Source organism: Epinephelus moara, chromosome 16, assembly GCF_006386435.1.
Source record: "Epinephelus moara isolate mb chromosome 16, YSFRI_EMoa_1.0, whole genome shotgun sequence".
NCBI classification, from domain to species: domain Eukaryota; kingdom Metazoa; phylum Chordata; class Actinopteri; order Perciformes; family Serranidae; genus Epinephelus; species Epinephelus moara.
The window spans coordinates 10,653,512-10,668,275 of NC_065521.1; the positions used below are offsets into that span (position 1 = coordinate 10,653,512).

At 41.2% G+C, this 14,764-nt stretch overlaps 1 protein-coding gene across 1 annotated transcript; it reads left to right on the top strand.

Moving 5' to 3' along the window:
* Positions 1 to 210: 210 nt before the first annotated feature.
* Positions 211 to 14,076, top strand: LOC126403595 (troponin C, skeletal muscle-like). The gene is made up of 6 exons (XM_050066357.1): positions 211 to 359; positions 7,039 to 7,093; positions 7,408 to 7,551; positions 7,738 to 7,852; positions 10,688 to 10,824; positions 13,060 to 14,076. Exons 1-6 carry the CDS (start codon positions 357 to 359, stop codon positions 13,089 to 13,091), a joined length of 486 nt encoding a protein of 161 aa, XP_049922314.1. The 5' UTR covers positions 211 to 356; the 3' UTR covers positions 13,092 to 14,076.
* Positions 14,077 to 14,764: the final 688 nt, after the last annotated feature.

Below are 14,764 nucleotides of genomic sequence, written 5' to 3' on the forward strand. Positions count from 1 at the left end.
CTTCAGCTGCCCGATGCCTGCACTGTGATTTTTTTTTTTTCCCGCTTTTTTTTTTTTTTTTTTTATAATGTCACTGAGCTTGTCTGTTATCTAAATATGGGGGATTGGAGAGTGTGCCGCACAAGGGGATGTCCATCAAGACATTGTAAGAGGGCACACACTAAAGTTGGATTTGATTGGCTGTCTCTTGTCTGAGGAGGGGGGCTCTTGCCCAATCCTGATCATTTTCAGTAAAAGTGTAGTGGGATGAGAGGGTACTTATGTAGGGGAGTGACGCCACTTTGTAGTTGCGAGACTCTCTGTCCCAGACGTCTGTTGTTTTTACTGGTGTCTGTTGTTCAGCACAGCCGGCCACCATGGTAAGAAACCGAAAACTGAGAAGAGGGTAAAAAGAATACGGGAAGGAAAAGGAAATTTAGTTTTGATGAATCTTTGAGGATTTGCTTTTGTTTTCAACTGATGAGGATAAAATCCAGATGGCAGAAGATGGAGATTATTACCTGATGCAAAATCAAACTACTTCTGTTTACCCACAGTCACCCAGCAAGTCCTCACCAACAGCTGATAACCCATATCAGCTGGATTTTTTTTTTTTTTTTTTTTTTACAAGTGGTGTTTTAACTCTTGGAATTCTTGATTTTTTTTCCTTTTATTAATTTGGGGCAAACACTTTGGCTGTTTTTATGATGCTTGCTGAGTGGTAACCTGCTGTTGGAAACTTCAGTTTACATGATTGAATTCTGTAACTCCTCTTTGCTGTTTGTTTACCAGACTGATGTGATTTTGCTTGATATTAAGATTGGAGTTACTAAAGATAGATAGTGCGCAGCTGGGTAAATTGAGAAGACATACTGCCTTTCCTGAGTGTCCTAATTTGGGACATTCACCTTGAGAAAATCCCTCTCAAATCCTTCCCAAGTCTCACCTTAAAAATAACTCTAGAGTAAACTAACGAGTGGGTGTGTGTGACCTTCTATGTGTTGTGATATTGATGAGGTTCTGTTAAGCAAAGAGGGAAATAATTAACTGACTTCCTGTACTAACTTCGAACAGGGATCTATATTATAATTAAAGGGGAATACCAATTTAAGTAATGTTTTGTTATACTTTAAGGAACTCTAATCAACATTTCTCAATAATGTTCCTTTTAGCAAATTTAAGTAATGCTTGGTAAAAGCACCAGTGGCAGTTCTTGCAATTTTGGATTGAATATGAACTAGCTAGCACTGTCAAAAAAGATTCCTATTGGATGTATGACTTGCACTGTAATGCAAAGTTGTGATGTCGCACAGCATAGGGTCTCGATATGAGAATGAACTAGGAAAATGTTAAGAGTGTGAAGAGCCATGGGAATGTAGGGTTCAGACAGCAACAGTAGAGATTAAAAACAGTTTCAGTAAATTAAAAAAAGAAAAGAAAAAAACAGTATAAAACCTCTTCCTGATCAAACAAAAGTCCTAAATCTGGTAATAACATGTTTTACAGTGAGTGGTGTTCCCCTTTAAGAACTATCAATCAACAAGTGCAGACAGCTGGCAGAGGATTAAACATGACTTCTTACCTGACATAAGGCTATTTCCAGTCCTTGGCTGTCACTTTGTCAATGGTAGTCATGTCTCCGGCTTTAGGTTTCTCTTTTGGATTTCTCTGGCTCGATGGAGATACAGGGCTTAATGATAAGGGGGTAGAGTGTCCGGAGTGTACCACTTGAGGATCATAGGAATATATATATTTGGCTTTGTAAGCTTCAAGGCAAGTATTGATTTATTTTTATCAGTCAGAAAAACAATTTGTAAGAACTAGAAACCTCCTTGAAATTGGTTATCCATCACAATACAGTGATACAGTAAGATACCAACCCTGTCAGGGAACTTAAAAGCCGCCTCCATCTGCGTTCTTGTCTAGGTTTTACAAATGGAAATGCCCACCACTCAGCTGTTAGTAAAAAGCAGTGACGTAGGTTGCAGTGCTGATGCCCTCCCCTCCGCTCAACCCCCACACACGCCTTTCACTGACAGCATAAGCATGGAGAAAGAGGAAAGTGTTAGCTTGGAAAATTTGATCTTGGGGGTGGAAAATGGTGCTATTTAATTCATATTAAAGCTTTATTTAACTAGGTGAAGACACACTGAGATTCACTATGATATAATACTGCATTTATATTGTATATTTCAACCAGGCTTTTGTCATGCAAAGTTCCAACATAAACCTGTGAAACGTAATGTACCACAATTTGTATATAACCCATATAACAAGGAGGGCTGCGATCATATGACCAGTGTAGGAAGTAGGAGGCAAGCTCGGGTGGTGGATGGGTCACAAAACATAGGATTGTACCACAGGAGACTTTACCCCAGGCGTTTGTAACCGTGTAAAACCAAGTGAACTTTGAGTTATTTTAAATACGTTGTCACCATGTTTCTTTTCCTAAACCTAACCTACGTAACTCTAATTGCCTAAATCTAACCCGTGTAAGTATGTAACATCATTCGTGGTACGTTAATTTGTACATAAACCGTGATATGTCCATTTTCATGCGATATCATACAAACTATTTTATAAGACCACGTTGATTTAAACCTATATTTTCATAGGCTGGATTCAAAATCTGACTGAAAATCAAAGTAAGAAATTGAAATCACAGGCTTTTATCACAGCAACTCATAGGGCTCTAGTTTCCCAGCGCAGCGCAGGGTGGCGCAGGGTGGTGAACCCCGCGCATGGCTAGTTTCGAGCAGCGCAACCCGAGGCGTGCTCAGTTTGGTAGTTTGGCAGACCGAGGTGCACTGAGATGGGTGTGGCGGCGCAGCAGGTGTTGACAGATCCAGCTTGGCGCAGTGACAGTTTCGTGCCAAAAAGCTTCGCCGAAGGTGCGCTAAAAGCTCGCCAGCTGAAACCACGTCTACTGTCAGCGCAGGCGGAGCGCAGCCGGTGTAAGCCGAAGTTTGGCTGACCGGCGGACAGTGCGCACATGTCGCCAAAACCTCACAGGCAGGTTTCCAGAATATCAGGCACCAAAACCTCACAGGCAGGTTTCCAGAATATCAGGCACATTAACAATGCAATAAATACCCCAAAACACTATTCAATGCAACTATCTGCAATCAGCACATAAATGTATCTCTATATCGACTGTCTCGTCACATCTGATGTCAGATCAAAGGGGATTGGCACCGTTTGGCACATTTGGCACACGTAATGGAAACCCAACCTGATTTGATTAACACAGCTGCAAACTAATGAGTTCACATCCCTCTCAGACACCCACAAACAGCCACAGCATCAGATAGGGAGTATATATTCAGCATCTGTCATCTTAGAAAAGCCAAAAGAAAAGAAACAGAGTGAGACTGCGAGAGAGAAAGAGAGAGCGCACGCGTACGAGAGAAATGCAACATTGATTTACAATTGTGGTGACCTCCTCCCAGGCTACCTTTGCATCATCAGCCCGTGGAGGTCTGCTCGCAGTTCTGTATATTCGGACACTGCGAGCTTGGACCTCCTGGACCAAAACATCAGTTTCCTCCTGGGAGAAATTTGGCCGTCTGATGCTGCTGCTCTCTTCTGCCATGGCGAATTGAGTAAACTCTCATTACGCCTTCGAGGAGGAGGGCGAGGAGAGGGGCTCATTTGATTGGTGTGATGTGAATGGGCTGTGTAAAACCCACTCCACGCCTTCTCTCCTCCCTCTTTCTGACTTGCGCCGGTAGGAGAGGTGGGCCAGGGCGCACGGTGTGCCAAACTTACAAAATCCGCCTGGCCACACCCAGTTGGTGAAGCGCAGGTGCGCTGCGCCCCCGCCTCGACCGGTCTGCGAAACTAGAGCCCTTTGCCTTCACGCGGTGCATTTAAGGGCGAGGAGAGGGGCTCATTTGATTGGTGTGATGTGTGTAAAACCCACTCCACGCCTTCTCTCCTCCCTCTTTCCGACTTGCGCAGGTAGGAGGGAAAGAGGAGTAGCTGCGCCAGGCGCACGGTGTGCCAAACTTGCAAAATCCGCCTGGCCACACTCAGTTGGCGAAGCGCAGGTGCGCTGCGCCCCCGCCTCGCTCGGTCTGCGAAACTAGAGCCCACAATGTGACTCAGTAGTGTGTGTGGCCCCCACCTGCCTGTATGCACTGCCAACAACGTTCGGCCATGCTCCTGATGTGTTGGTGGATGGTGTCCTGGGGGATCTCCTCCCAGACCTGGATCAGGGCATCAATGAGCTCCTGGACAGTCTGTGGAGGTGCTTGGTGGCGTCGGATGCACTGATACATAACTTCCCATTGGTGCTTAATTGGATTTAGGTCAGGGGAATGAGAGGGCCAGTCAATGACATCAATGCCTCTGTCATCCAGGAACTGCCTACACACTCTGGTCACATGAGACCAGGCACTGTCCTGCACCAGGAGGAACTCAGGGTCCACTGCACCAGCGCAACGTGTAATAGTCGCTCTGAGGATTTCTTCCCGGTGCCTAAAATCAGTCATGGTACTGCTGGCTGTGACATGGAGGTCTATGCGATCCCTAACCCTAACCCAAAGATATGCCTCCCTAGACCATCACTAACCCACCGCCAAACCAGTCATGCTGGATGATGTTACAGTCGACATAATGTTCACCACAGTGTCTCCAGACTCTTTCATGCCTGTTGCATATGCTCAGTGTGAACCTGCTCTCATCTGTGAAGAGAACAGGGCACCATTGGTGGACCTGCCAATTCTGGTGTTCTCTGGTGAATGCCAGTCGAGCTGCATGGTGCTGGGCTGTGAGCACAGGTCCCACCAGCGGAAATCAGGGCCTCATGCTACCCTCATGGAGTCTGTTTCTGAGTTTGGTCAGAAACATGAACACCAGTAGCCTGCTGGAGGTCATTTTGTAGGGCTCTGGCAGTGCTCCACCTGTTCTTCCTCACACAGAGGAGCAGATACCGGTCCTGCTGCTGGGTTGATGCCCTTCTACCGCCCTGTCCAGCTCTCCTCATGTAATTGCCGATCTCGTGGTATCTCCTCCATGCTCTTGAGACTGTGCTGGAGGACAAAGCAAGCCTCCTTATGACTCAATGTATGGATGTTCCATCCTGGAGGAGCTGAACTACCTGTGCAACCTGATGGGACTGCAAGTACCGCCTCACGCTACCAGTGGTGACAAGGGCACGAGCAGAACACAAAACTAGAGAAGAATCAGACAGGAAGGATAAGGAGAGAGCAACTCTCTGTGGCCACCACATGTAAGACCATTCCCTTTTTGGGGGTTGTCTTGCTTTTGCCTTTTTTCTGTCTCGTCATCTTGCTATCAGACGGCCCTTTCCAATGAAGAACTGAGGCCATTATCTTGCTCCCTTCAAAGCCACCAGACTCCTTTAACAGAAACTATAATTTTACCTCACAGAACACAGGAGGTGCTGGTCTACTGCTGCCTTGATCATTCAGTTTGTGTTATTGTGTGACTATAGGATCCAAACTAACATGGCATCCTCAGCAGCACATAGCTTAGCTTCCGTGCCAGTACTCCTGCCTGCTTCTCCGAACTGGGTGGATAAGATAGATAACAAACAATTGTCAAAGAAGGCTTAGCTCAGTCACAAAGAGACAAACTAGGCAGGCTAAGGGGTTTATATGTTATTGTAGTTTTGTATGGTTCTTTAGTTTTTATTTTTACTCTGTCTCCAGAGTGGGTTTGAACATTTCAGCATATTATTTTCTAATGTTTTGGTTCAGTTTTTATTAGTTTCAGTTGTAGTTTTGTTTTGTTTTGTTTAATTACAATAACGGGGATATTTGTCAGGGGCAAGATTTAAGAATTTCAGAATAGGTAAAACAATACAAACACAACACTGTGAAGGCATTTGACTCACAGTCAGTAGACATCCCAGTCTCAATAAACATATTCACCAATGCCTCCTCATGCTTGTTATATCGACATATTTGACCAAATTGGCTAAGACTTAAACTAAAAACATCTCCTGTATATTTTTATTTTATTTTCGTTAGTTTTGAAAGCACACAATATCATTTTGATTTTCATTTTTTTTAAAGTCTTCTTTTTATTTTTATTCCAGTTAACTTAAATGTTTGTTCATTTGCTTGTTCTTGTTTTTACTTGTACTTTCGAACGAATTTTGATGTTTCAAAAAGACACTGGAAGCTGTTGTGACTTAACTCCACATGGTCAGTTTTTTTCAAAATTTTACACATTTGATGAGAGTCCCGACCTTAAGACGTCTACAGACTAATTTTAAATCACAGTTATAGCGCCACCTACTGACATGTTGTATACTTCAGGGGGAGTATACAGTATACATCAGGAGGAATATTAACATCTTAATAAGAAGCAACGTTAGCAGAAACCTAACTCAGGTCACATGGAAAAATGTTTTTAAAAAAAGCCTCAGACATAAATATTTTGATGCTAAAACATATACAAAATAAAAATAAATAAAACTTAAAAAAAAAATAGTGAAGTCAGACTTTAAAGGCAGATATGATGTTTAACTGTGATGGATAGGTAAAACAAGATTCAGCTTGTAACTTGATTTTACAGTCATTGGAAACCAGTGGTTTTAGTATGTCTTGAAAAGTGGTCAGCAGCAACAGTCTACAGTGTATGAATTGTAGTGATGAAATAATCAGAACAATGAGATTTTTTCTTCTTCTGTTTTTTTTGTACAGCACCTCGGATGCATTTGCTTTTTCATTTTCTCTTACTCTAACACTCTCCACATACATGTCATTATGTTTGCTTTTTTTTTTTTAATCATTTTTTCTTATGTGTGGCATATACACGGCTGCATATGTCGTCTACGGGAAGATCTGCTAGTACCACACTGACAGATGATCAGTCTATAGAGAGTTGATGGACATGCTATTATCCTCTTTGACTCTTGACATAATGACTGCTGTTTCTGTTGTAGTAATGACATGTTCAGTGACATTATTATTCAGTTGCAGGTGAATAGCTGACAGGAATGATAATCTCTCTCTCCCTCTCCGTCTACCTCTTTCTTCATTTTTCCACCACTGTCCTTCCCACCTTTTTTCATCTCCCTCTCTTTAGCCCACTGACGCCCAAAGCGATGCCCGCTCCTTCTTGACGGAGGAGATGATTGCAGGTCAGTCCTTCTGTATCTCTTCAGCACATGAAACAGTTATTGGATTACACTTAACGAGCAGCTGGACATGGTTTTATGAAAACTGCTCTTGGAAATTGCACCAGTTTAATTTTGTTACCTTTAGCCATTTTTATTGTTTAATGCATGCATCACATTTGCATCACTTTTTCAGACTACAGTAAATGAGTCATTCTGAGCTGTTATAACTTTCCTACCTAACATTCAAGCATAAGATCCAGGATTAGTTTTTCTCTCGATTTTGTTTTGCCAGTTTAGAGTTGTCTGAATTTGAACTATTTCCTTCTCTCGTCCAGAGTTCAAGGCCGCCTTTGACATGTTCGACACTGATGGTGGCGGTGACATCAGCACCAAGGAATTGGGTACCGTGATGAGGATGCTGGGACAGAACCCATCAAGGGAGGAGTTGGATGCCATCATTGAGGAGGTCGATGAGGATGGTGAGTTCATTGTGTGATCCACAAATAGAACAAGGACAACGGATCTTGTTTCTTAATGCACCGACATTTCAGGATGATTGAAGGGGTCAGGCTGTCCACTTAATTTGTGTGTGTGTGTGTGTGTGTGTGTGTGTGTTGCTTTTGGCTTTGGCTCCCTCCTCACCTATTAACCCCCCCCGTCCACAGGCAGCGGTACCATCGACTTCGAGGAGTTCTTGGTCATGATGGTGCAGCAGTTAAAGGAGGACCAGGCTGGAAAGAGTGAAGAAGAACTTTCAGAATGCTTCCGTATTTTTGACAAGTATGACACCGAATACTTACAGAAAGACAAATACAAACACCCCACGCTACTACATTCTAAAATGTATTGTTATACTGAGGCTAAATTAAATAGCCTATAAATATGACTATTTTAAAATCAGGCAACATTTTCATGGCCTGTAGAAACATCAAACACTGGAAAAGTGCATCAACAATGCAATTTTATTTACAAGTCGTATGTGACACTATTGACGATGCATTCATGAACACCCAAATTAGCTACATTTTGCAATAACTGACAAGCAAAAGAAAACGTATTTTTCACCAATTATCCTAGCACTTTAAGTATTACCTTTTTTTGCATTGCTACATTCTCACCATTGTTGGATATTTAGTATGATTACTAATTTATGTAGAGGGCTGTGGAAGCATAATGCATTTACTTGAGGCAAAGAAGAAAAGTTCCTCTGTTTTTCTGATGAAGATTATTATTTCAGAATTAAAAGTTTTCATGGAGACAAAATTCTTGCTTTTCTAAATTATCAACAAAATAACCTTATTAATTCTCCAGATTTTTGTTTCCATGAAAACTTTTCTCACACTTCCAAGATGATTATCTTGTTATATAAGAAAAACAGAGCAAAAAATAAAATAATTTTTTGTCTCATGTGAATGCATTGCACTTCCATGGAGGACAAATCAGTCTCTCTTGATTTTTGATTTAGGAAACAATAGAGACATGTGTTGCAAGTAAAAACGCAAAAACAAGAATGGCCCTATCTAGAGCCAATGTTTGATTTGTCTGCTCTGGGCTACTGTAGAACCAACATGACAGACACCATGGAAGAGGATTACTTCTGCATGTAGATATAAATGACTCATTGTAATGTAACAAAAATACAACATCTGTCATTTTCAGGTAATTGTAAACTGATTAAAACATAGTTATGAATATTATATCCCATTCCCGTCAATAGATGCTCCTAAATCCTACACACTTGACTTTTAAATTAACTCGTTAGCAAACAGTTGTTTATCCACAAATCCAACAGTTATGAAGCAATATTAACATTTATTTGGAGTCATGTTTCTGGTTACCTGGTGAATGGATATCCAGTGGACGATATTCATTTTCTTTTAGCTCTGTTTTTGGTCTCCACCAACTCCTGGGGAAAATATTTGTCTCCTTAGCAGATAAAGATATATTAATGAATGAAAGAAACTTTATTGTCATTATACAAAACATGTACAATGAAAGTGTGTTGGCTTCTCTCTATATCAATAAATAAAAACATTTAAGAAAAGCCACACATTAAAAACAATACAAGACATCCCTGAGAAGTTAAGAGCAGCATTAAAGTGTCAGTGCAATAAGTACCAAATTAAAGTGCAATATGTAATAAAAATGAATACACTATATTAGATAGATAGTTGCTGAGAGTATTTGTTTGTTTGTTCTTATTTATTACTACTCAGCACTGTTTGGTGCTGAGTAGTTAGTGTGCAGTAGGTTATTACAGCTTTTCAGCTGAAAATAGTTGCCTGCTGAGGTCAAAATGACACTATGAGAGTCACTGAGAGTCAACCAGAACAATAAAGCTATGGGCTGGACAGATAAACAATAAGCTAAGACCCACCAAAAAGCTCCACACAGCCGAAGTGCACTGCAAATTCAGGTGAGAATTCTCTATGAGGTTATCAGTACAGCCAACCCCTTTCACACTGTCACATTGTTTTCACTTTGTCATTCTATAAAGTTATTATACAAAATATCAAATATAGTCGCTTTAAAGGTCCAGTGTGTTGTTAGGGGCATCTGTTGGCAGAACTGGTATTTGTAACTATGTTTTCATTAGTGAATAATCACTTGAAAATAAGAATTATGTTTTCCTTTGCTTTAGAACAACCCATTTATATCTACATACAGAGCAGGTCCTCTCCCAAGTAATCCACCATGTTGTTTCTACAGTAGCCCAGAATGGACAAACCAAATACTGGCTTTAGATTGGGCCATGTGCATTGTTGCTTCGGCCACCATAGTTCCACAACATGTTTGGCACACAGTATAGGCTTCTGTTGGTTGCAGTCTGCAACCTCACCACCGGGTGCCACTAACTCCTGCACAGTGAACTTTAAAGCTGCACTCATTTTTATTTCTTTTATGTTGAAATTGGATCAAATTACCATGTGTAATGTGAAAAGGGTCATTCCTAGTGAAGAAACCCAGTGGAATTATGACCGACTCAGCGGTTTTCTTCAGCTCCATGTAACAATTTAGCATTTTTCAGCTAATTGTTTTGGTTTTCTGGCCCACACACTCACCTCTCATTATTTTTTCCAGCCTCAGCACTGAAAAACCCACTACATAACCCCACAACCTGCCAAGCATCAAATGACAGACAGTTACATATTTTAATCAGGTGTTTGTGGAGACCAAATACAGAGATAAAAGGAGAATAAATGTTGGACTGACATTCACCAGGTGGCTACAAATACAAATCAAAATGAATCCTGGTGTGGCATCTTTGTATAGGCCTACTGTGTATGTTGACTACAAGAAAATTGCATTTTAACTGCAAAATGTCTTTATCAGAAATGTTTGTTTATGTTATGCATTTATTTAATAAAGTTATATCTTGGAATCTTTCCTATTCTGACCCTTTAAAACTAAAATATTTTATCATATCGGCCTTTAGCTCAGCCACAAGCCACAGTTATGGCTGCTAAATTACAATATTGATGAAAATTGACCTGAAATTTAAAAATAAAGCAGACATTTTAATGTCCAGTGTGTGTTTGTGTGGTGATGTAAGAGAGCAGCGAGGCAGGAGATTACTTTTCACACAGCAAATTTATTATTATTTTTCATCCTCAGGAACGGAGATGGTTTCGTTGATCGGGAGGAGTTTGGTGATATCCTCCATCAAACTGGAGAAACTGTTGCAGAGGAAGACATTGATGAGATGTTCGGTGAAGCAGACACAAACAAAGATGGAAAGATTGATTTTGATGGTAAGATTAAGCTACACAGAGCGAGAAGCGTTTCCTCACTCCTGTGGACTACACAGTGTCTTTCATAATATTTGCTGTATTATCAGAGGGAGAGAAAAACAGGTTGGACTTTCAGAGCCACTAACTACATTTTCAGTGCTTTAGCTTCATTGAAGAAAGGCCATTCAGTACGAAGCTGAAGGCAGCTAGTGGTTACCTTAGCTTCGCATAAAGACTAGTTTGGCTCTTTCCATAGAAAAGCCAAAGGGTAAAATTCATTGTGACTTCCTCCAGTCTCCACCAGTAAACAACTCTCCTAGTAAACAACAACTCAAACTGTGATTTTATAAACTTCAGCTTTTTACAGATGAAACAACCAGACGTAACATATTAATTAGTAAACTTTAGAGGTGCTGGTAGGTGTATTTTGTGAACTCTGGACAGAGCTAAGCTAGCTGTTTCCAGTCTTTATGCTAATCTGCTAGATGGTAAAATATAAGCAGCCCAGTCACCAGAATAAATTGTTGGCATTGTGTGTCGCCTCTAACCACAGATATTTTACATTTGTACATTTCATCCATATGATGTAGTTCAGACTACATGTGTATGAGCTGAGTTTCTCATCAGGAGGAGGAGGCAATGGTGGATGGTGTGACATGTACTGTAGGTGAGACGGCTACAAGCAGCAGACCACTGTGGAGACTAACAAACAACAAAAGTGTTTTTCTTTAACAACATGATGGGATATTTCCAGCTGTGTTTGTAGACAAAGCGGGTTTTTGTAAGCCAAAACATGATTTTCTTCTTGACATTAAGTGTTTTTTGTCTCTAAACTTAACCACATGTTAACAGCATTGTCACAAGATAAGATGAAAACTGAAACATAAGGAAACATTGAGTTTCAACATATCTGCTCCATATAAAATATACAAATGTAACATGTCCGTGGTTTGCAGAAATGCACAATGCCAACATTAACTCTGGCAACTGGCTTGATATGACATCAAGATCTCTGCCTTTTATATGTATATATATATATATGTATATGTGTGTGTCTGCAGTGGAATCAGTCTCTCATCTTCTCATGTTGGTTAGAGAGCAAATAAGCATATTTTCTAGAATGCAGAGGTATTCCTTTACATGAGTCCCTGTAAATAAAATGTTTTTTGGTTGTATAATATTATTTAGTATAAATACAGCATGTGTCTTGGGGCACCGGTTCCCAACCTGTTTTTTTTTTAAGTTTAGATTGTTATTCAAGATATATATATATATGTATTAAAAAACACACAGGACACAAGGAAGACCTGAACACAGGCTATATTCACAGAGCCTTCACTCGTCCTGCGTTAGAAAAGTACTTAGTTGAAACAACCAAAGAGCTAACAGAACATTTGCCAACAAAAGGAAGAGGACAACACAGAGTTTCTATAAATAAATTTTTTTTTTTTTTTTAAAAAGAAGCCTTTTAAGTAAGTATGATTTTCTTAATTAAAAAAAACATAGTATGTGAAATCCTATAAAGAATTCCTACAAATATCAGGATGCAGGATTCACAGAGAATAATCTGCTCAAACTGTATCATCTATCATAACTCCCTGCAGTTGGGCATTTGGGTTCATTGTACAGTTTATCATTTGTTCTGTACTGTTTTTGTTGTGCAGTGAATGGAAAAGGAGTCTGTTAAAGAACCACTATACCACTGTCTTAGAGTAATCAGAGGTATGCTGATGATGAGAGTCTGATAGTAAGACCATTAACTCTCAGTTTTTCTTGGTGGTGCCCCCAGAAATTGTATCAATTGTATCAAGTGGTCATGGCCCCCACTGGCCTCCTCTTGGGGGCACCACTGGCTTCCTCACCAATCTAGAATAAGCTAGATCTTGATATAATTTCACCACTCTGTGCTGTGAAAAGGCAGAATCATTATGTTAACCTTCCCTTTTGTTACTCTCAAAAACAATACCAGTTTCCTCACAAAATATGGAATTGAAAAGGATGACCGTTTCTACCATAACAAGTCTGCACACATGGACAGCTATCTTATGTATATAAATGAATATGAGGCATGCCATGTCAGACAGGACTATAGCATTTTTCATCATACACAGCATTTATGCAATACAATCACATTCTCCATGATTTGAATCCAACCCAAAGCTCATATTCAGGTTTTGTCCACACTCTGTGCAGCCCACAGTTCAATGGTTTGGTGGTGGGTTGGTTGATTGACTGTTGCCATCTTTTTCTCTCCAGAGTTTCTGAAGATGATGGAGAACGTCCAGTAATGAGGCCAGCTCTACATTCCTTGGTGACCCTTCCTCAGAGAGAATACAAAGCAAGCTATCTGCTGGAGATCTGCTCAGAGCAAACTCTACATGCTATAAAAGCCAGTGCAATTACGAATGTAACGTTTTTGAGACGTCAAAATGGATACAAGTGAAATACCTCCACCCCCCCTTCCCCTTCTCATATGAAACCCAGGGGGCTCTGGGAGGAATTCTATAAATATCCGTTCAAACCTTTTAAGACGAAGACCCTCTCCCCTGACTGCCTCCTTGAGCCGGCCACCCAGCTGTCCCCTTGGCAGCTGCTGTCTCTCTAGAAATGCTACACCAATAGTTTAAACCCCCCACCCTCCTCCTCCTCAAAACTTATATCTTCTCCACCCTGTTCTGTGCTTTCTAAATAAATCCACTTTCTCCTTGTTCATCTTTGCAAATTATTCTGCCGTGCATGCCTGACGCCTCTTATCTCACCTGATCTTTGTCTGCTACATTTTTTGGGTTATCTTTCTGTGACCTTTCTGGTACTTCTACATCAATGCTGTCTCTCTGGCCTCACACACATGCATGGCTACACTTAAAGTGGTCATACACAATGACACACAAGCACATGCACTTTCTACACCACTAACATCCTACCATTACACATGCACTCCCACACTTTTTTGCCCAACTAGAACTGGTTGTATCTCTCTATTTCAGTCCCAACTTCCAACTAGCCTCCGTGCTGCATTTTGAAAAACCTCTATTTGCATCGTTGGTGCTGAAAACCAACCTCCCTGTCTCATTCAACGCTGTCATATCTCAGAAGGTTTTCACTTATCTAGTTTAAAGTGATCTCTTCCAATTTTTTTTCTGCCTAAATCTGTCATAACTGTCACTGGTCTTCGTGTAGTGGTCCCAGCGTGAGAGGTGAAGGCCGAGCAGCCGGCCAGCACTAAAGGCTCAACGCAGTCACAGAACAGATGAGTTCAATCTCCCTTTGCTAAACACAGCTCTCCCTCTGGGTATATAGCCCGCAAGCCCCCCACCACTTTTCAAAAACGACATCCCTCCCCTTTCTTCATGGCTGCTCCCCTCCTCAGCATCCTATCCTCCTCTCCTGTCGTCCACCTCAGGCCCTCCCTTCAGGAACCACCCACCATTTAAGGAGCATCAGGTTGTGTTTATCAGGCAAAGTGGCAGCGGGATGAGTGGGTGCCTGCCCTGTGTCCCTGTCCCCGTCTCAGCCTAAAATCTGCCTACTATTCGCGGCTATAGTGGGTGGAGGCAGAGAGTGGGGGGTTGGGTGAGATGAGGGTCCAGCTCCAAGGCATTTTTCTCTTGGTTTTGAGTTTCACGCCCAGATTGAAACGCCATCATCACAAAACCCATAACCTACTTTAAAATCACAGGCTCCCCATCCACTGTCTTCTATTTACAAGGCCGATCGTGCAGCTCATCAGTGCTAGTTTGATTATTTCTTCATTGCTTTTGGTTACATTTTAGTTATTTTGGGAGATTACCACTGACAGCTGCTACGGGGTCATATAGGGAGTAACCTTGTGCATTAACTGGATTTTTCTTCAAGTGTGCTTTGCTTTTCATTGTGAATCCTTTGCAGAGTGTCACAGTTCTTCCTCACATCCTACCCCTGTTCCTCTCAGTTCTGACAAATCAGATGACAGTGAAATATT

Bases quoted from the DNA above. Each gene is read 5' to 3' on its own strand.
- LOC126403595 (XM_050066357.1), top strand. The intron at 7,094-7,407 runs GTCAGTCCTTCT...TCTCTCGTCCAG, and splicing joins GACGGAGGAGATGATTGCAG to AGTTCAAGGCCGCCTTTGAC. The intron at 7,552-7,737 runs GTGAGTTCATTG...CCCCGTCCACAG, and splicing joins TGAGGAGGTCGATGAGGATG to GCAGCGGTACCATCGACTTC.